This window comes from Gobius niger (genome assembly GCF_951799975.1).
Source record: "Gobius niger genome assembly, chromosome: 8".
Lineage (NCBI taxonomy): Eukaryota > Metazoa > Chordata > Actinopteri > Gobiiformes > Gobiidae > Gobius > Gobius niger.
In genome coordinates this window covers 11,720,107-11,743,153 of record NC_136859.1, presented here as the reverse complement: position 1 = coordinate 11,743,153, position 23,047 = coordinate 11,720,107, and the positions used below count along the sequence as shown (strand labels likewise).

The window sequence follows — 23,047 nt, the reverse complement described above, 5'->3', positions numbered from 1 at the left end:
TCGCTGTCTGTGGAAGAGAGACACAAGCCTACTTTAAAGCCACTGAAGGTCATTGTCCTCTTGCTTTTGTCCGTCCTCGCCCCTGTATGGATCCGTGCATGGCATCACTCCATAAAACAAACACCATGTCCTCCACTGAGACATCATAATTGGCTGGGAGAGACCATTATAAGCCCTATTTGCTCTGACATATTGACTAAACTAAACCTGATAGGCTACTTGGCTAAAAAAAAAAATCTTTTGGTGTGCAATTCCCAGTGGTGCTAGCGAGGGCTATTATAAGCACAGACGGAGAGAGAGAGAGTGTCCCATTGGAGTTACTCTGCATGAAAAAAAGAGATGTCAATAAATGCCATAACCTGGTCAGGGCTAATAGTCTACTACTGAGGCACAGGGGGCTGTAGTGAGCACGCTGCACACGCTCCAATAAGCACAAGCAGGCCAGTTGCCTCAATATGATGGAGGAAGGGCTAAAAGCGCTAGCCGCGTGCTAAGGTTTTGGTCTGGTTCGGATGGGGCGTTAACTCACTGTCCTTTTTGTGGGGGTCTATGCGACAAGTTGGAAGAATTAGAAAGAGGAGCAGATTCACGGGCAGGCGGGAAGACAATCGCAGGAGCCGAGGCGCGGACCAATCAGCGCGCAGGGGGAGACGCATTCCCCCCAGTGCACGGCGCACAGGCAGCAGCGGCCGACTTCGCGGACAAACCCCTGCTCAGTGACGTTAGCTGGGCTTTATGCACGTTCAAGCCTTCCGTCACGGTCATTTATATTACCTCACAACTCCAATGCGAGCGACTGATACTCGCTCATTTCTTTGCATAATTAGCCTCCTCTACAGACTGGTCACACAGAGCCGTGTCTTCATGTTTCCTCTCTTCACTGGGAGTGCGACGCGCGGCAAATTAGTTTAATAAGCTAAGCCTTCAGGTAAGACCCGCATTCTTCACTCACTTTACTGTGTTTTCTTCTTGCTATTCATAGACCGTAATTCATTCGTGAACGTGACCCGCTGATTTGCCTCACGTTGTGTTTAACACTCTCCAAAACCATTAAACGCACAAGACACTCGGATTCTGCTGCAAAATTAGCGATCATCCATGTTTTATTTGCAAAATGTTGCGTCTTTTCACACGGGCCTTTTAGTAGCTTATGTTGACTCTCTTGCAAATTAAGCTTCACACGAGTTCAATGGTATCTCCTGCCACTGCATAGCAGGTGTCAGGACTTAAGAGTGCCAGCTTGGAGTTGTGTGCATCTTTACGTGAAGATGATGCTCCAGCCTCTTGAGATGTGCTTTTTTGATACTAGGCGTCCATTTTCCTCCACGGAGCGGGCAGCTAATGCATGCAGGCTGATGTGTGCTTCTCCTGTTAATGAATGCACCGCAGAGCGCATCCCTCCCGGAGCCTCGCGCGCTCTGAGCCTCGAGTGTTTGAGGCTGTAGGCGTGTAATGCTGCTGCGCTCATCCCCGCTGGGCCCTCACTGCGCGGGGCCAGCACATCTGAGGCTCACGCTGGACACGGGCCACGTCATGTTATAATGTGCGCCTCATGAAATGCCTTTTCATTTGAGCTCATTTTCTCCTCACGAGGGCCGGAACTGCGCGGTGTCTGCGCGCGCTCTCCCACATTTTAAAATGGAAACATCTGGTGCCATATCAATCATTCATTTTGGCTCAGATCAGTCCCCTGCTCCAGGTGTGATGGTGAGCCTGAATGCTAAAGAGTGTGCAATGCAGCATGAGGGGTGCACCCAAGGGGAAAAAAACAAGGAGACAGCTCAAACCATCCCAGAGGAGCTGACTACTTCTGCAAAGAGCTTAACAACATTAAGGCAGAATGACAAAATGTTTATTTATGGCCATTAGTTGTAAAATCATTATGCATAGTTCATAATATAGCCCTGTTCTCAGCAAAGGGACGGTGTGCTGAAGGCAAATAAGCAAAGGAAGAGAACATTTGTGGCTTATGTTCATAATTTTCCACATTACAACATGCCAATTTGGATATATGCAACCAAAGAAAGGTATTGTCAAAACAAGCATCAATAATCATCAAAGTCACGTACAGTAACATATGTGATTAAGCATTAACATGACCCATTGGAATCACCCATCTGCTGCTTTGGTTGCTTTTCAACATAATATTATATCTATCTCTGACTATTTGATGATGTGGCTTGAGAAAATCCCAAATGTCCAGTTACAGTTCAACCAATGGGCTTCATGTTTCAGGTTTTTGCCGACTAAAACGGCCCTCTTCACCGTTCACAGCGCTAAACAACACGGCTAATTTATGGCCATATTCCGGCCTTTTTTAAGCCCCATCAGTGCCCATTGAATTTTTATTGACGGGCAGCCCTACATGTGAGGCGGGCACGCCCCCTCCGCATCCGTCTGTGTGTGCCGTGCGTGTGTCTGCCACTACACTGTCACTACTGTTGAGTTTGGATTACTATCAAAACGCCTGGCTGTAAGATCTGCTGTTTACACTGCCGGATGACTCATGCGGGCGATAGTATAGTGCAAGCATGGCACATTCAAGCTACTGATGTCCACGTCCTCGGTTCGGAGCTGGGATTAAGCCCTTTTTCTGACCCGATTATATTTGCAATTTATTTTAAAATCAAATCAAGATTCAGCTCACAGTGCAGCTATCCAAAAGACATTTGAGAGGAGACTGATCTGGATTGCTAAACCAATACAAGAACCACATGGATTTCAGAATATGTTTGAGGATGTGTGTGAGTTATTCAGGTTTTACACATAATATGACGTGATAAAGCAGCCAATCGGAAGCCTTTTACTGTTAGAAAAAGTGGGTTGTTTCACCCAGTTTCTGTTCATAAGTGGTTGGAATAACAATACAATTAAAAATGAAACTTTGAGGGCCAATTTGTGACCACTGCGCTGGAGCCACAGGGATATTTTCCCTTCACTGAGGACCTTTACTGGAATACAGTCTTCGGGATTTGTTAATTAATTTTGACCTTTTAAGTTGCGATTTCGGGTGTGATTGTGATTCAGCCCTACTCTACCGTGGAACCGTGGAACAGTGGTTTTGTGCTTGTGTTCCTTTGCGGTTCCTCGCTCCGATTTAATAGCGCTATACTCTTGTTTGTTTTGCTGCTTCTCTTTCTGAGGAGAAGCAATTCCGCAGCGATCATCACATCTGTCATGTAGCTATATTTCATCGGATCAGCCCTTTACTGCCACCTTCTCCACGGTGCTTCAGCCTGTCTTCTTTTGGAAACATTGCAGTGTCATATAGCATTCATCGCAGATTTATTTGCAAGAGAAGTTGGTTTTGAGAATGTAAGTTATAGTATGAACGGGGGTGGAAGGCTCGGTCACATACAGAGGCTTTATTTAGCCAATACTGGGACAATAAAGCAAATCTTGACCTTAACCTTTTGGTAGCGTGTTCTTGTGAGCTTTGAGCAGTCAGTACAGCAGGTCTGCGCAGCTGCATGCAGCGTAAACATGCAGCAGATGAAGTGTCCGTGTCTGACTGCAACATGCTCAATGGACTGGAACCTCACAACATGCTACCTGTGAGCAGAGACATTGTACACTATAGCTACATCTGCTCCAGCCACAGCGATAGTCCCACTGCAACACCCGGCTTAGGATCAGTTAGCTGTTTGGTTGTTTGCAAAGAATGGCAGGAATAGTGGTCATAACTCTTCTTGCCCCAATGGTTAAAAAGGTCCCGGGTTGGATCTTGTGGGAGCTTGGGTATATGTTTCCTCTGGGTGCTTCAGTTTCTATAGTAAAACCACTTACAATGAGGTTTATATATTTAAATGAAATTGATTCAGGTTAAAATATCACCATTTACTCCATCCATCCATCCATTTTCTTCCACTTGTCCGTTGCCGGGTCGTGGATCACATTGCACCAGCCCCTTATGGCCCCCCCCACGGAAGGACTGCCTCATGGTTCTAACCGGGCCTGTTGGACTCTCATAAGGGGCTTCTCACCATTTACTATACATTCAAAAACATATCCACACAAAACCTAAAATAACATAGATAAGAAGTATAAGAAAAATACATCAAACATAAAATAGAAAGAAATGTATTTAAAGTTAAATATATTGTCTACAATATACGTGTGTCAACATGGAACTTTAGATTCACTCACGGTGGAAAGAGCAACCAAATGTTTGACTCAAGTAAGAGTAACAGTGATATTTTTGAATAGGATTATAAAGTATTGCTTGGGATGAAACTACCCTAAGACGCGCAGTTACATCAGAAAGTTGGGCGATATCACCAAAAATGAATATCTCAATATTTTGTGGGTCTTTATCAATAACGATGATGAAATGAAATACGCTAAAATGTGCTGGTGATCCTATTAATTTACATTGCTTTGTTGCTCAAAAAGATAATAAGCACACTACAAAAGGGGAGACTTTTCCCCCAATGTTTCTTTTTACAATTTGTTCTACTTTTCCCCCATTTATCCCCAATTTCCTCCCCATTTTTGTATACATTTTCCACTTTCTTTTCTCCCTTTTTGCCCTATTTTGATATTAGGGCTGAATACTGTTAAACTGGTATCGAAATAATACAAGAATAAAAATCAGGCACCAAAACATATGACGTCTTTAGAGACCACGTTTTGATGTCTGTTGGTCCAGGGCAGCATTAAAGGAAGTTACTTGGTTGTTTCAGCTCTAATAAATGATGCAACTGTAAAAAAAAATGTAATGGTACCCAGCCTTATTAGATATTATCTTGTAGACAATACATTGCCCACCTCTACAGTGCATGTGAGTAACTGAGTTCTGCCTCTGGTTGTGGAACGTTGCATTAGGCAGATGTCCTTGTTTCCTGCTCTGTCCACCCCAAATCCACAGACTGTATTATTCCGAGAGCCACTTAGACCAAGGCGCTGCTGTCTTAGCCGTCTTCTCTCACGTACAATAGAAAGGATTTGGTGCTCTTCTGAAAGTCTTTTAGTAAACGTGTTCGCCTTGGCAGGTCACATACTGAAAAATAGGAAAATTAACTGATCCCCAGGTGTGTTTGAACTCATGTCTGTATAACGCTCTGAATAGATCCTATATTTTTAGATCTGTCTCTAACTAAGGCCTGGTGCACTTTTGGGCATGCTTCATTTTCCCTGGGGCTCTAGAGCTGCATTTTGTAATAACAGCGCATTATGTAATAACAAAATGCAATACAATGTTCACTTCTGTGTGTCGTAAAACTGTAATCGTAATAATCTTCTGTGTTTTGTTAAAATGTCCTAATTTAGCAATAACTTAATATACTGTGATCAAATGGCAACACTTCATGATGACTGTGTACTATTAACCTGTTACCTGCCACCTTAGGGTTAGGTTTAGGTTTAGGGTAAGCAATAATGCATATCCAAATCTCAAAGTATATTGACTGGAGAGGTTACACATCTGTGTGAGTGAAACAGAATTTACACCACATTTGCCGTTCATAACCCCTAATCCCTGTCCCTAACCACAACCCTGGCCCCCTGATCAGGAGAACAGGACGTACTTATTTCATCATCGCTAAAACATTTACAAAGCTTCCATTTGTTACTAGGGTATCGCTAAATTGTTTTAATGCCAGTACTTAACAATACTTAGTTTATGATACCTATACCTAACTGATATTTGTCAACTTGAACCAGAAAACAGAACAATAATGTTAATGAAAATAAAGGACTATTTCTTTTACATTAGCATCATATATTTGAGCTGAAACAACCAAGTCACTTACTTTAAAGCTGTCCTGGACCAACAGAAACAAAACTTCTCTAAAGATACAATATTTTTTTCAGTACCTGCCTTTGATGCTTTTATTTTTTCGATCGTTTAACACAGGGGTCTCTAATCTTTTTTACCCGGCGAGCTACTTTTATCGCAAAGCTACTTAGTCTAGACTCTAGTCCTTATACTTAATCATATCGACCTAACTGTTCGCAGATTGTGTTCAGCATGTTCAGAACAAACAGAAAATGCATCTAAAATCGGAGTCGTCAAGCGTATATACAGATGTAGAAAGTCTTTGGCGAGCTACTGGTTGAAGATCCCTGGTTTAACAGTACCCTGCCCTATTTGTTACTCATACGCAGCTAAATACTAATTATCTTTATTGTTCAGTAGATGAATAAGTTTAGAATCTACATTATACAACATGCCCTAACTAGTTTCCCAAACCATTTCTGACTTGTCCCTAACCTTAGATGAAAGTTGGTCATGTTATACTCACTACTGCCACCTCAGGTCTTACGCGTAACTGCAGTCTCTATATTAAAGGGGGGGTATTATGCATAATCGACTTTTTCAAGCTTTACATCATGTAATTCTGTCATTCCCTAATTAAAAAATATGCCTGAAGTGTTGCCTCGGCACATTCACGTATTTTTGAGTAATCTATAAAAACTCTGATGGCAGCCATTTTAGGGACAGCTTTGCCTGAGTCCTCCTAGGAACGCCCCCACCTTCTGGAGACGCCTTCGAGCTTTCGTCACCAGCCGAGTAACCAACCACTGCTCCTCAGCAGAACCCCCTCCCCACTGATGCCACAGACAGCGTGTGGAGGGGGCGTGTCGGAAAGGGTCAGAGGTTCTTAAAGAGACAGAGGCCTATTTCAAGACATTCGCTACAGCCATTTTGAGAGAGCAATTTTATACAAGGCAGTTATTCTAATTTACTGCATTGACAGACCAACAGAAGGTTTCGTCATCATTGCAGTGTGCTATAGACTGCTGCTATGTGATTGAAAAAAACATAATACCCCCTCTTTAAGCTCATGCATGACGGCACGTCGGACCCAAAGTAACAACTTGACAGAGCAGGATTTTAGAGGCAGTTGTGGTGAACAGGTCTGGGCTCACTCTGAACACTTTAGGACATGGCTGGAACATGTAGGGGAGGAAAATACTTAAGTTTGAACATTTTTGAACTCCGTATAGTCACTTTAAGCAGACACACAAGTGGTGCACATTGTCACTATACTCTATTTAGGTGCTTAGAAATGTTAACACTAAGGGCCAGATCTTGTGCTGGCACACGGAGGGGCAAAGGCTCCAAGCGAATTATTTTCCGGCGCTATGTGCTTTGCGCCTTCGCCACTTGTGAGAGGGCGTCACAAGAGGAGGTGACTGCTCTGATGGGAGCACCACTGACATTCCTGGTTGACATTGCGCTGCCTTGTGTTCTTCCTTAAGCAGGCTCTCTCAGGTCAAACTAAAAACTTTATTTACCCCATTGTGAGCTTAACAATGTTCATGTCTCGAGAGAGAAAGAGCTGCAGCCATCCACTGTGGCGCAGATCGTCCCGCTTGGCATGAACCCGAAACAAAACAAATGCACGGAGTCAATCTGGTTGGAGGATAAAGCGTGTTTCCACCCCAGTACTTCCCCATTAAATGCGCTAAGTCAGTCTGGAGTGGCAAAATGCGCAAAATGTCTCAAGATCGGGCCCTGAATGTCTAATAAATGATGAATGAAGTATTTACCAATGCATTGCTAACAGCTTGATATTGTGCAGTGACCGTATACTTACAAAACGCAGCACATTAAACACACCATGCGGCTATATTAAACAATGAAGCGAACATTTAATAACATTTTGAGGTGTTATTTTCAAAATGTGGTGTTATTACAAAATCCGGCTTATCAAGGGCTGCATTTGTGGAGAGATATCTAGCAAATAAGCACTAACATTTGTGAGAAGGTTGCAATATGAACCATTAAACTTATGCAAAAGCCATACACACTTCAGAACATATTTGTCGAGTTCTAAACTACAGGGTTTTCAGGTTTTATCCACAGTAAAGCCTTATGGAGACAGGATATTGTGTTGCTTCCAAAGAATATTGCACTTTCTGAATAATTGAAGTTTTTGGCACGTTCTTGTGTTTTTAAATTAGCTGGATCTCTTTTAGTAGACACAAAACCATTGTTGGAAAACAGACTGAACAGATGGTCTACTGTTATTTTTAGCCAAATTTTCCCAAGCATCTCTTCACCCCACAAACGATCGCTATAAAGAATTGAAACGATAATTAGTATAGAAAATAAATTTTAGATTTTTGTCCAATTACTGCAGCACTTGGCGGTGTCACATTTACGATCGGTACGTGTGGAAAAACCCATTACAGATATCATTATTTATTGAACAAGCAATGTGGAAGTTGATGTATGCAATGAATATCTAATGGGCCCAGCTGCTTCAAGATTTCTGTCAAATCCTTAAACGTAATTTAGGGCTGTGATCTTTAAACACATGGCTTTAATGTTGATATGGGTTTAGGACTTAAAACACTCTGGCAAATCCTGCACTGTGAGGAGATATCAGCTGAATTACAGTACATTAGATAAAGTATAACAATAAATCAATTTGAATTCAAAATATATATCTTTAAAGCCACACTGTGCGACATTTCACTTATACAATAAAATACATAAGTATTTATTCTGTGGTAAATGGATAAAATACAAGTATTTATTTTATTACAGATATTTTAATTATTTTGAATCTGCAGTACCGGTCAACAGTTCGGAAACACTTTTTATGTGTTGTTTTTTCTTTATTTTAAACACTATGTACATTGTGTGATTCTCATTGAAGACATTAAAGGTATATTTCAATGTTTTTTGACATAGGGTCTTATTTCCTAGTTATTCAGAGTGTTGTTGATTTCTGGAGATATATATATTTTTGATTCATGCAGTCCTTATATTTGAAGAGTTTAGTGTTGCTAGGCTAGTGCAAGGCTAGCGCATGTCTATGGTAACTAGTAGCCTGCATTAAAAAACATTTAAAAAGTCTGACCCAAGCACAGTGCACCTGAGGCAAATCACTTATAACACCAGACTACCCATATAAATGTCTGTGTTGACAGAATAATTTTTGAAATATAACCATTTTGCATTTAAAAGAACTTATATTTGAGCAGCATCAGCTTCCTGGTTGTAAGCTACGCAGCGGCGGAGTGATCTGCTCGGTTACCTACAGTAGTTTGTTTACCTAGAATTACTACACGTGGAATTCACAAAGGAGCTTTCTACAAATCAGATATGGCAACGTTTGGAGGGCGACCCCATGATTTTGAAGAGGGTTTTTTAATGCAGGCTACTAGTTACCATAGACATGAACTAGCCTAGCACTAGCCTAGCACTAGCCTAGCACTAGCCTAGCACTAGCCTAGCACCACTAAACTCTTCAAATATAAGGACTGCATGAATTAAAAACAAAAAAAATATCTCCAGAAACATTCTGGATAAATAGGAAATGAGGCCATGTCAAAAATCCAGAAATATCCCTTTAAACTATGAATGAACACATGAGATTATGTAGGAAACAAAAAGGGTGAAATAACTCTATGATGCCCTGACGAAGACCTCTTGGTCGAAACACGTAGGCCCCTCTATCACTCAGTAAAAGACTTTATATAGATTTTTTTCTATAGACTCGAGTGCCTTGGACAATTTTCTGTTCACTTACTCACCAATAGACGTCATACAAGCAAGTCAATAGCCTGTTATATCTTTGCACGTTCAGCCCTGTCCTTGATGAGCACCGTTCATGATTTCCAGACCTCATCTGTTTTTCATAACTTTAAATTCTTCAAAATTTCCACCCTTCATTCTTGGCATTTTCTCAATGAGCTTCATGAGGTCGTCACATGAAATCATTTTCAACAGTCCTGTGAAGTCAAAACCATTTCTGGTGATGACTTTGTGAAGTATGTTGAGAAATGTTAAAAGTGTGCAGAGCAGTAATCAAAGCAAAAGGCGGCTATTTTGAGGAATTTATGTCAACTTTTTTTTGTTTAAAACACCTTGTGTTTTCCATGTGTTCATTCATAATTGAACACCTTCAGTGAGAATCTACAAAAAGCAATACATAATAAGAAGCGTTTTCAAACTTTTGACTGGTACTGTATCTGGCAACAATATAATCCGTTAACTGAGGAGTTATTTTTTCTCATTTCCAGCCAAACTCCCTGACAGTGGAGAAAGATTTTTTGATGCATAGAAACTAGGGCAGGGCGATATGGCCACAAATCCATATCACAGTATAAAAAAGAAATATCGCGATAACGATTTATTTGACGATATAATTGACAACTGACAAATTACTTCAAAATCCCAGGGTAAAGCCTATTGGGAAGATAAATTCAGTGATATTGAATTTTTTTAACGGCATAGTTTACATTCTTAATTTCATTTTACTTTATAGGCACCTGTCCCTGTGTTCAACAGTCAGTGTTTATGCTGTTTTGATGGAGCTGAGCATAACAAAAAATGATATCTCGATAACGATATGGCCCACCCCTAATAGAAACCCCATTGATTGCGTAAGGTCTATAATAACTGTGAAAATGTATCCTCCACCCTTCAATGCCTGGAGCAGTGGGCAAGCTAGACTTGGTGAGCACTAGCAGTTGGAATTTTTGGCCTCTATTGTGCATGTTTTGGGGGAAAGCATGCAAACTCCACACAGAAAGGTTACATCTGGAAATTGATAGAAAGGGAATCCTATTTATATAGTTTCATACGGGATATTTTTTTCATCCACTCCATTCTTAAGCACTCACTCGAGCTGGTGTTCCCTCACGCGCTCTCATCAAGATGCTAACGAAGCCCATCCACGCTCAGCTCCTGAGATTTGACAAGATCGAGCATTCACAAGATGGTACAGTACAGCCACCAGTTTGTAGCTTGAACTAAACAAACAAACAAAACAAATCACTCATGAAAGTAATACTTCTTTTTTCAGATCTCGATATGCTTTTCCTTCAGAAACTCTTGTGATTGCATTCTTCGCTTTTTTTCATACTCTGCTCCCGTTCGCCGCCCCACTCAATCTTCATTATTAGGGGGGGAAAAAAAATATCTGCAATAATTAAATGCCAATTATCATGTGGCTCTTAGGGGAGTTTAGAGGAAGGGCTTAGGTCACTGAAGTCAATGTGCACCCTCTCATGTGTAACACAGGGCTGAGAGGTCCCAAGATACTGTAATCCTTTTTAAAGAACGCACAGCAGCCTGATAAGGTTGCAAGGTCATTAAACATTGAAGGTCACTAGGACTTTCAAAAGAAACGCAGAATTTGTTGACAGGAGACTGTAAGCGGGGGTGAAGAGTGGGGAGAGGCGGAAGCTGGAACTTGAACCTACAACAAGAAAGACTTTGGGCCTGAATGTTTTTTCATTGATATGAAGAAAAATCCTGGTGGTGACTTTCTTTTTATGGTCAAGCAGTGCATTATTAAGGTTACATTGACATGATAGTTTAATGAATGTCCATAACCTGCCATCATGTTTATCCATCCATTCATCCAATTTCTTCCACTTTTCCGTTGCCGGGTCGTGGGGGCGGCTGTTGGAGTTGCCCAAATCACATTGCACCAGCCCCTTATGGCTTCTCCTGCAGGTGGTGGGTCCACAGAAGGACGGCCTCATGATTCAAACTGGGCCTGTTGGTCTCTCATAAGGGGCTTCCAAACCGCTTTTTGTCTGACCCATCACCTAGGACCTGTTTGCCCTGGGCGACCCAACCAGGGGCACGAAGCCCCCAACAACAGAGCCCCCAGGATCATTCGAGTGCTCAAACTGCCCCACCACAGTAAGGTGGCGGTTCCAGGAGGGGGCCATCATATTTACATAGTTTATAATGTGAGCGCTAAGAGAACATCTCATTTCTTATTGTTACCATTTAGTTCTATACTTTGGACAAAGACACATACTCATTAAAGGTCTCCTTTTGAAACAAAGTGCAAATGAGTTGCATCGTGATACTTATAATCACATAAATGGACCATGTACAGCATAAAAGTGAATAAACAGCGTTGTTTAGCAGTTTTCCTAATAGGATCTCAGTGCAGGAGAGAAATGAGCTGAGTTTAGACTGCGCTCTCTTCAGATTCAGCGAAGATAAAATGCAAATTCAAACATCTCGTAGGGCTGCAGGATTTTTGCACCTGTGAGAAGATTTGATGTTTGGAAATTGATTTTTTTTTTAAATATATCCAGACCACAATTGCAACCATTCAACTTGCAATTTGATCCGCGCTCAGTTGCGACTCGACTGTATATACTGCATGCAGGGGAACACACAGAGTTGGTGTTTGACAGTTTACATAAGTCTGAATACAGGGGCGAGAAGAAGACCGCCCGGGATTCACTGAGACTGGACCGGAGCCTCCTCAGATTCAGTGCAGAGGAACGGCTCATTGGAAACGCCGCATCTCTCCCTCTGTCTCTGTCTCTGCTCTGCGCTTCATAATGCAAACAGGATGTAACCTATTTTAATCAGCGTGCCATATTGCATCATCAAATATTAACAGACCTGCTGCACTGAGTTACAATACGCTAAACAATGTGTTTGGTAAATAATATGCCGCGCTAGGGCGGGAAGATTTATCGCAACCGAATCAAAAGGGGTTCAAATGAAAAATGGCCCATATTAAGCAAAACGCAAAGTTTGCAGTTACATAGGAAACAGAATGTCCTCTGCAGATTACAACAGACATCTGGGATCTTATTAATCTGCTAACCCTGTGGAATAGACCTTCAGCACAAACATGTTCTGAAGAGCATGAGATTCTTTAGGTTTGAAAGTCGTAAAGCTTCTGGTTCTGTTTAATAATGTAAACCTTGGATTTAGTATCTTTGTCAATAAGATCGTGATTACATAATAATAGCCCTGTGCCATGCATTTCTTGTACACGATGCGCCCATTAATTTACTCTGTCCTGCATCAATGTGCTTTTTGTCACTTGTAATATTGAGCTTCCACCAAGTGCTAAGAGCAAATTAGATATAAATAAAAATTAGATTAGATAGATAGATAGATAGATAGATTTAGTGTCCCTTTCTTGTAAAATATCCCGCCGTGATAGTTAGCCTGCGTCATACTTTTAAAGGCTAAATATTTGAATTTTTAGTATCGCTTTAGATCAAGGTGTGCTCATTAAGTATTAATAAGCATTAGCAATCATTTTAGGATTAGGGTAAGGGTTAGGTTTGGCCATGAATAAGCGTATTATTAATGGCCTATTAGTATGTTAACAAATAAAAGTATAATAAGCAGTGTGTTAATACTTATTATTAATGCCTATTAGTACCTTATTAATACTTACTGAGCACACTTTAATATAAAGCATTACCGAATTTTTTGAAAAGTGAATGGCCCCCGACAAAGCACCAGAAGTGGGCAGGACAGTGTAGCTCTTATGCAACATTGGTCAACTGTCGAACAGAATTACAGTAATTAGGACTAAACCAGGTAAGCAAAGGGTCAAAAATAGATATAAATTAGACTCAAATATGCATAAACGATAGAGAACAATTATCTCGATTTAGAATTGCAGATGACCTTGAGTACCACCAGCGCATGACGGGCCACTGTTTGAGAACCACTGGTTTATTGTACAGTCTTTGAAAATCCTTGAATACTCTGTTGAAAAATAAGGATGCGTGGTTAATCGCAATTTGAACGGGTCCAATGAGCAAATAGCACAGGCCGCGGTTATTTTAGCGACATAACATCCTTAGCAAACAGCAAAGAACACTGCATCTTACCATCTGCTAAGTAGTGTACAACCGCGTTCTGAAATGCTTGTGATTGTTGTATCGGTTTAGCTGCACATGCTTCGGGTCTTCTCTCACATGTGAACGCTCATTTCCTTTGAAATGTGCACTCAGGACCGAATAAATTGCCGATATTATTCGAAATCACCTCGTATTATGTGATTGCTGTGCCCATCTCTGTTCCCCCTCTCTCTCTCGCTCTCTCTTTCTCTCTCCAGCCCCTCTCCTTTTCCCCACTCGCTCGATGCTGATCCAGACTTTGCAATTCAATGTTGCTATGGTAACAATGTCGGGCTGCTCTCCTCCTCCTCCTCCCCTCCCCGCTCTCTCCCTTATTCAAGAGATGCAGCACAACTTGCAGCTTGCCCTTCTGCCTTTGTGACATTACTATGCACATTTAGAAACACCGCACCGTTGCCGTTACAAAGATACAGTGTTTCCATGTAGAAAGTGTCGTAACACATCAATAGGGCTGGACGATGTTGGGGAAATATTCAACACAAATGATTTCTTCTGAATAGTAAAAATAGTGAACTGATATCTCGATGAATGCAAGAATCACATGTGTTTCAGAACAGGTTTACAGAAGTCTACACAGACACGAATTGCATCCCCTGTGACCACTTAAACCTGCGATTTCGACTGCATCGTGATTCATATTGCAGCCTAGCTTTGTGGTCGATGAACTAACCTGAACAATTCCCTGTTTTATGTTGCAGCGCAAAGAGCATGGGTTCTGCAGCTGAAGTCTTGTGCTAGCAGAGAAAGAGAGGCACAGTCATCCACTGCCACTGCCTCCTATCCAGAAATAAAGACCGGCCAGAGAGAGAAAGTGTTTGCGGCGAAAAGAAGAGAGGCGACAGAAGAAGAGTGCACGGAAAAAGAGGAGTGAGAGTGAGAGAGAGAGAGGTGGGGAGCAGGTGAACACAGTCGATGGATGCTGTCCGGTTTGAGGGGACAGCACGTTTCTCACTGACGAGGACAAGGACGATTTCAAAATTGAGTCGAAGGATCGAAACACCGCGTCAGGTAAGCTGAGATATTCTTGGTGCTTTTTTCAAAAAACTCTAAGTATGTGTCATCATTGGTCCGAAATAGAAGCTCTGCATGCTAGAAAGAGTTGGCGAAAACTTCTGACAAGTTGCAAATAAATGGTAAAGAAATATATCCAATAAATTGTTTTTTTTAGAGAATGTATTATCTTCTACAGCAGTGTAGGTATGTAACAAAGTATTTTAGTATTACTTAAGTACTGGTGCCCTGCCATAGATGGAAGTGTGAAGTTGAGCTGCACAAACCCAATGGCTATTATTGCAATTGCGATAAGATTTGACATGTTTTAAAATCAAGATTGTGTTTACCGTTAACACATACTACACATGCATAAACGTGTGAGATTATGAACTAATAAACTGATACAACATGTTGGTTAAGGTCCGAAATATAGGGTCAAGGGTTGCACTTAATCAGACCCCATGAAGACTGGAAATTATGTCATTTGCAAAGGATGTATCTTTGTGATTTGCTAAACGTAATGATTCAAGTTTTGAGTTCGATTGGGGATGAATTGTGCAGCCCTAGTGTGATGACGCATTGTGTCCGTAAGTGCAGGAGAGGCAAGGTGAGCACATGATGCATCAGCTGTGTGTTTGTGTTTGTGTTGACCTCGTTGTAAGGCAGGGAAGGGTGCCCGGGTCATGAATATGGAGAAGAGAGTGTGATGTGTTTCGAATCAATTGTGTCTTGTTAAGTGCAGTCAGCAGAGTCACACGGCGGCTCAAAGACAGTGGTGGACTGGCCTTGTCCTCCCGTCCCCCACCAAACGACTTTACTCTGCCTCACCACCTGCCTGCCTCGCCGTATTATGCAATGACACTTTTAAATCATCGGAATAGTTTGGTAAACAGATTCTAGCTTGCACAGGATTTCATATATGTGCGCCTGACGAAGAAATAGCTCTTGTCTAAACAAGACAGCAAGATGGAACACATTAGAGATGAATGTCAAGCTTTTTCCCTGCTAACCCTCTCTGTCTCCCAGGCATGGTGTGTGAGAAGGGGATCCAGATCCTCCTCACCACCGTGGGGGCCTTTGCGGCCTTCGGCCTGATGACGGTGGCAATAGGGACGGACTACTGGCTGTACTCCCGTGCCATGATCTGCAACAGCACAGCCAACGTCAGCCAGGATGACCCCCACAACAAGGACAAGAAGGACCCCGGGGCACTCACCCACTCCGGGCTGTGGAGGATATGCTGTCTAGAAGGTACAGCGCCATACAAAGAAATAATAATGAGTAAAGTGAGCGAAATGTCTTGCCCAAGAACACAACACAAGGGTGCACACGCTGTTGTCAGAGCAGAGGACAAAAGTAGTATTTGTACAGAAAATAACTCACAAACTTGTCATGCATGGAATGAAAAATATTAGTTGTTATGGTAAAAGCAATATAGAGGCCTTTCTGTGTGAGCAGTTGTCTTGCTGAGCAATATGTTAAATGAGTTAGTATAAAGTGAGGCATACGATATATTGACACAATGTTATTACACATAGATTACCATAGAGTCAGAGTCTTATTGTCACTCAATATTTCTATTTCCATGCATCATTTTACATTATGCTAAAGCCTTCTGTCAGAGTACTGATTTACAGAAGAGGAGAAAGAGAGCTCCATGTTCTCAGCAGCGCCTGATGCCAAATGGCAGAAGCCTCCGAAACTGGCAATGACCGACTCTGAAACACAAGCTGCTAATTCTGATCCATTAAACAGGCTGCTGGCACTTACGCAGTTAACAGTAAAAGGGCCAAACTGTGCTGTGACTTTCACTCTGATTCAAACACATTCAGTTTGGAGAAAACCTCTTGGCCCTGCTTAAAAAGCCTCCCCTGCCCATCCTGGGCTTGGTCATTGTACAAAGCTAATTTGCCCTCATCTTTAAGCTTCCTGATAGCGCAGCAGCCAATTAGAGATAAGCTCTAGTCCTTGCAGCACTGCTGCAGTGCACCCCCACCCACTCCTCAGTTTCTGCACTTCTCTGCCTGTATTCACTCCCCTTAACACCACACTGCTCTTCCTCATCATAGACATTCTCTTCCTGCTTCCTTCTCTCCTTCTGCCTTCGCTCTCATGGTGGGTGCAGTAATGCTGACTGTCTTGGCTTGGCTTAAGGGTCAAGTAGCCTTGATGTCCGCAGAGCAGTGAGGCTCCATTGGAGCAGTGATGCAGTGAGGTGTAGCAGCAGAGGAAATGCAGGACATACCCCTCTAAAAGATTCATGTTCAACGGGTGGGAGGCACATTCTGCTGAGGATAGAGATGTGCTGTTCTTGTGCACAGGTTTTGCTTCTGACGGGGTTTCTTCCGATGTTTCATTTTTAATGATACACTAGGTGCTATAGAAATGTCACACAGCTCATGAAGGGAGTTGTATTTAAATCTTGAACTGTGCCGTGTCTCAGGAGTTGACTAATTCAATATCAGTTTTCAGAAACAGGAAATCTGATATTTCTAGTCGCACATGTTTGTCATGTCTTAGTGTGTGATGATCTCCCTGTCCCTCTATCCTCCACCTACTTCTTCACAGAGAAACCTGAAGAAACATGAGCATCTGTCCACCATCTGTGTGTCCTCATCCCATCACATCCTTCCCATAATCCATCTGCAGTCTGTCTGTCACTGCCCTCAGCCACAAACCTGTATGTACTGACCTTGCAGTATGGCTCCATTCATTGTCCTCTATTGACTACTTCATTGATTATAGATTATTGAACATTTGACAGTGAAAAAACATTACTTAGATGATTATGTAAGGACATACTTTGGATTTTGATTGATTGCATTGTCTTATTTGCAGGGGTTAAAAGAGGAGTCTGTTCTCAGATTAACCACTTCCCAGAAGATGCAGACTTCGACCATGACGGAGCAGAATATGTTCTACGTAAGACAATACCTCCTGACTTTTAAAGATTTTACTCATGTAATAATGTCTCTTCAAAAACATACTTGGAGTTGTTTTTTGTTTCTATCATGCATGTGTATTTTAGTAATAATAATAGTCATGTTTTAGCATGATTTAAACTGCTTCACTCCCTTCTTTGCCAGCATGTATTTTTCTGTATTCTAAATATGGTGTGATCAGCAGTCATAGGCCCGGTGCATACTGGGAGTGAGGGGAGCGGAGTGTCCTAGTTCATGCGTGGTGCCCTGCAGTGATGTAGCTCTGCTCTCTGATATGCCTGGTGTAAAGAAAAGCCTGTGTTCTGTTTACAGTGTTGCACAGGCATTTTGATGGCATTTAGGTGCCCTTTTCCTCCTGTGGTCCACATGTCCTAGATGAGAAAACAGTGAAAATGTGTGAGGGGTAGTGCAGCCCATCCCCCTGAAATAATGTATTCCTTTGTAAAGGCTGTTTTATATAACATTAGCCGAGTGATGGCACATTTACATTGTGACTTAAAGCTATACAGCATTACATTTCAGCCATTCAATATGATCAAATCCAAGCAATATAATCAAGTCCAAGCATTTCTGGGAGCAGGACATCACCAGACCGTTTCCATGGAAATGTTACAGGGTAGCTTTAAATACAGGGAGTCAAACATACAGTTTAAATACTTTCGATCCTCTTCTAAATGCTAAACTACAAATACTGCAAAAACTAGCTCAGGTTTGTGCCGTCCAAATGGCTCAGATTTCTGGAATTCCTGACGCATTCCTTAATAATAGATAGATACAATAGATTTTAAAAAGTAAAATATGGGATTGATCATCCACAGGCTTTTGGGTATCTTATTGCAGTTTTTGTAAAAAAAAAAAAAAAAATCCTGTAGTAATTTGCACGTTATGTAAGATGTGCAATAAGTGAACATGTAAGAGTGCTTGTCAAGGACTAGTGTAATTAGATTTTTGTAAATATGGTTGTTTTAACTTGTTAATGTAATTCAATGTCAATTTAAATGCATGCATTTTGAATAAATAAATACTTCTACAGAGTTACAAGTATTTACCACTAATGACTTGGCATCTTGGGTTTGCTACAGTTTAGTTTCTTTGTGACGTGGAGTCACAAACTGGAATGTTCTGCGGTGCAGGTTTAATAGTGACTGAATGTTTTTTTTTCTCTTTTTGGCTTTGTGCAGGAGTTGTTCGTGCTTCCAACATTTTTCCAATCCTCAGTGCAATTCTGCTGCTCATGGGAGGAGTGTGCATCGCTGTGAGTCGTTTCTACAAGAGCAAACGAAACATCATCCTTGGGGCTGGCATACTTTTTGTAGCTGCAGGTAACTCCAACATCATGTCCGTGTGAACTAGAACTAGATTATAGTTTAGATATAATGTGATACTTTCATCATTAAATCGAATTCACATCCTGTGCTTACGTACTACATGAATGTATATGAATGAATTATTATTTATTTTTTTCATTCAAAGTTGGTCCATTGCTCACTCTTTTGGTCCTCTCTGACATAGCCATGGAAACAAAGCCAATGTGTGTGATCTGGAGAATATTATGTACACTAGTTTTATGTGTTGTTTCTACATGTCCACTTGTGTTTGTGTTGATCTGACAGTTTAAAAGTGCTCTGTGCTCTTGCTCCGTCACGTTGGTTGTAAATGGTAATGTTATATCTTTGTGTTTATAAGTCCATGAGCTGATGTATACCTTCTGTTTGTGCTTCAGGCCTGAGTAATATCATTGGAGTGATTGTGTACATCTCTGCGGCACTGGGAGACATTTCCCCAAAGAAAGATGAAGACAAGAAATGGCAGTACTCGTACGGCTGGTCCTTCTACTTCGGGGGTCTGTCCTTTATCATGGCAGAGATGGTGGGCGTCCTGGCGGTCAACATTTACATAGAGAAGAACAAAGAGCTGCGCTGCCGCTCGCGCACTGACATCTTCAAGAGCACCACACACGCCATGCTGCGCCTGCCCAGCTACCGCTTCAGACGCCGGTCCCGCTCCTCATCCCGCTCCACCGACCCCTCTCGCTCTCGAGACCCCTCACCTGTCGGGGGTGGAGGGGGAAAGAATTTTGGGCTTCCTCCGTCGGCTTTGTTGTCCCAGGGTCCGATTTCTGTGTCCACACTGCCAAACCCTCACTCACGTTCACACACGGCTCTGGCCGGAGGAGACATCTCCCTCTACACTCTGTCCCGAGACCCCAAACTGGGCGGGCTGCCCCCCATGTACGGCACAGTAGACAGGGCCACACTCTACCAGCTGCACAACTGTTTTCCTAAAGACGGCGGAGGGGGCGGGGTCATGATGAGCGGCACGCTGCCCTCCCTCAAATCTCACAACCCTGCCAACTCCACCAACTCCAGCGCACCTATGCCCAACTCAGTGGGCTCCGGGCCCCCTCCCTTCACCGCATCCACAGAGCGAGGAATGGGAACTCTGGACAGGCTCAAGGGGGACAGAGAGAGCAACTCCAACACTCTGAACAGGAAGACCACCCCTGTGTAGAGGAGGGATTACAAGTGACGGATCCAATCTCCTCCATGTTCACTCTCAAGATCAACTGGAGTAATAACTGAACGATAATAACAACAACAATGAACCCTCACAATAAAACTATTTTGATATTTTCACATGCTAGAAAAGGATTTATTTTGTTATTGATCAAACACCATTCATCTGGGGCTATTACAAGAGATTATTTTCTGTGCGGTTCTCATTTACGCGGATCATTATTAGTGTCAATTGTTGTTGTGGTTATTCTGAGTGTTATTACACACTTACTCTACTGCAAAGTTACTTCTCGTTCGAAAAACGTTACTTTGATGTTTCTCTTTGAGTTCAAGACTTCTGTAACTGTGAATCTTCCATGCGGACCGTGTTACGTCTTAAGCATGAGTGTGCACATGTGGCGCGTGCGTGGGAGTCCGTCAGCAGAACTATTATTTTCTAACTCCTGTAGTATTACGTCATTTCCGTTCATGTCAGATGTGAATATTATGTAAATTGTCTTCCAATACTGAATTTAAACAAATGCAACAATAACGCAAGCAAATGAGACTTTTTCTGAGTTAACCTTTTTCTATCTGCCTCTGTTGGCCTAATTTCAATGTTAACAGTAGTATTGTAGCTATAGTATGTTGACGATGTTTGTTCTTGGGCATTAACACAACTTCGGACTATAGAAGACGCAGACATAAAAAAAAAAAAACACACATTTGTACAGATGAATCAGGTAAAGGTTGCTGCCTGAATAGAAAATAATTTTTTACGGGTCATTCCCAAAAATGAGATGCAAATCATTTCAGTGGCAAAAATACTGTATGTGTATAGACAGAAAAGACAAACTTTGTAATAGAGCTTCTGTATGTACTTTGTTTTAAGTCTATAGCGCTGTGTTTTTGGGGGACCACTGTTAAAACGCCAGATGGGTGGGGCTTTGTTCTTGTTGTTCCCTCTTCCTGAATATGTGCCCATGTTTTTGGTCACATGATTTATGTAGCTAACCCCCCCCCCCGTCACACGACCAAATCCGAGCCCTTACCTTTTTCACTGTGCTTCCCCCTCCTGTTTGTGACGAACTCTCCGTTTGATGAGAATGTACATGGCCCAGCACCACCACCACTGTCTCCCGTCCGAATTGTCCGGAGCGACTGCCGACACGCACACGAGGAGAAAATGAGAGACAAAACAAAAAAGATGCTTCCAGGATTTTATTTTTCTTTTCTTTGAATTTGGAGAAAAAGAAAAATGTGACAACACTGCACACAGAGCATTTATGTGGGCAATATAAATAGTATGTAGTTAAGAATAGATCTATCTAAGCAAATGACTCTGATTTATCTAAATGTGTGAGAAACACTGTATTGCACGAAGTTTATAAAAAAAAAACATAGCAGACAACACAGGCTGCTGTCATTTATTTGCCTCTTAATGTTTTCTTTGTGTAAGCTGTGGAGGAGTTTTCCGACGTAAAAAGGTTTATCTAGCCGTCTTTAACTCAGTACCGATTACTACTTTTGTGTGTCTTTTTTTGTAAAAATACTGATGAGTTGGTCAGGTAAGAAGATTCAAGGGAGTGGTGAATTTGAGGAATACCGTTAAACAAATCAGAGATCAAATGGCTGTTAAAGTACTCTAGAAATATGAAAGATACTGTCAATTAGGCCATATATGATGTTAACACTGGCATTTGTAGAAAGTGATGTTTTTCTTTGGCGGGTCCGGCCATTGGTCTTTTGACGAGTAAGAAAATCGGCCCTCCACCAAGAAAACTTGCCAACCCCTGCTGTACATCAATATGCAGTCTGGGACACAACACGAGCAGTTTTGGGAGATGCTCAGATTTACAATGTTAAACAGCCTTGTCCAGATTTCAAATATGTTCTTAGTCTTTTGTGTGGCGTCGAACACAATACATCAGGGACACTGTGATTTAGTGTTGTTTATGAGGCCCAAGACTGTGTGTACTATGAGTCAACCAGCAGGCTGTGACCAAAAAGGAACAGGCCACCGTTTTTCCATGATGAGATATGTTCTTACCTTATCTTAGACGAGTTGATGCGTACCTGTCTGGTCTTTACACGTGCGCTCAGTCACGCAAAAGGACCTTAACCCGCGCAGTAATATCTTCACTTTACTGCATGGACATCGAAGGCTAAGGTGTTATTATGCCTTACAATATAGTACCCCTTTTTATCCGCTTAGAAAATCGACATGTAATGTTAATTTTGTGTAATTATACTTGGATCGTGTAACTACTCACTAACTGTATTTAAATAGGGGGAAAACATGGAAGAGATTTGTCGCTTCTAACTTCACCCCCATTTGGGTCCATAGAGGAGAGGAGGAGAGGCTTAATGCTAGCAACATCTTTGGTCTTTTTTGCATGACTGAGCACACGCTACAGACCAGACAGGTACGCATCAACTCCTAAGTTAAGGCATGAACATATCTCAGTTTGACCTATTCCTTGCACCCTTTTGAAACTCTGCTGCATCCTCTGTGGTGGCAGAAAATTTAAAAAAGGAAAAGAATCTCCTGCAACAAAACCATTAAGGGGGAAAAAATGACATAATTAAATACAACAATATTTGGTTAAAATCATCAGTCTTTGAGCTCTCTGACTGATCTTGACTTTCACCTTCATTGTCAAACCTTATTGCGTAATGTTTGCAAATACAGCAGCAGATGGCCCTGTCAATATGGTGAGCTGGCCACTGCCCTCAAGCTGTGGCCGTCAAGAATTCATAAATATTTATATCAAAATTATATTCCGAAGCGAGGTTCCATAAACAGACATTACAGTTGGGAGCCGCGTCTCTTAATGAGGGGCCCTTTTAAATGCCACGCGCGCTCAAGGATTAGCTGTTTGGAGAGCCGCTTCCTGCTATTATCATACCTTATGCTACTGCGGGGGGGGAGGCTCGGGAGACCGGTGTCATCCACTACGGCATGCCTTCAGAGTTTAGGGCCAGCACATGCACGAACCAAGGCCACTCAGAGCTGTT

General features: G+C 42.0%; 1 protein-coding gene across 1 annotated transcript; it reads left to right on the top strand.

The window, feature by feature from the left end:
* Positions 1 to 414: 414 nt before the first annotated feature.
* cacng8b (calcium channel, voltage-dependent, gamma subunit 8b) lies at positions 415 to 21,067 on the top strand. Its single transcript, XM_079561079.1, has 6 exons — positions 415 to 928; positions 14,298 to 14,607; positions 15,619 to 15,843; positions 17,431 to 17,514; positions 18,716 to 18,856; positions 19,258 to 21,067. The coding sequence occupies exons 3-6, from the start codon at positions 15,621 to 15,623 to the stop codon at positions 20,043 to 20,045; spliced, it is 1,236 nt and encodes a 411-aa protein (XP_079417205.1). The 5' UTR covers positions 415 to 928; positions 14,298 to 14,607; positions 15,619 to 15,620; the 3' UTR covers positions 20,046 to 21,067.
* The last annotated feature ends 1,980 nt before the right edge of the window (positions 21,068 to 23,047 follow it).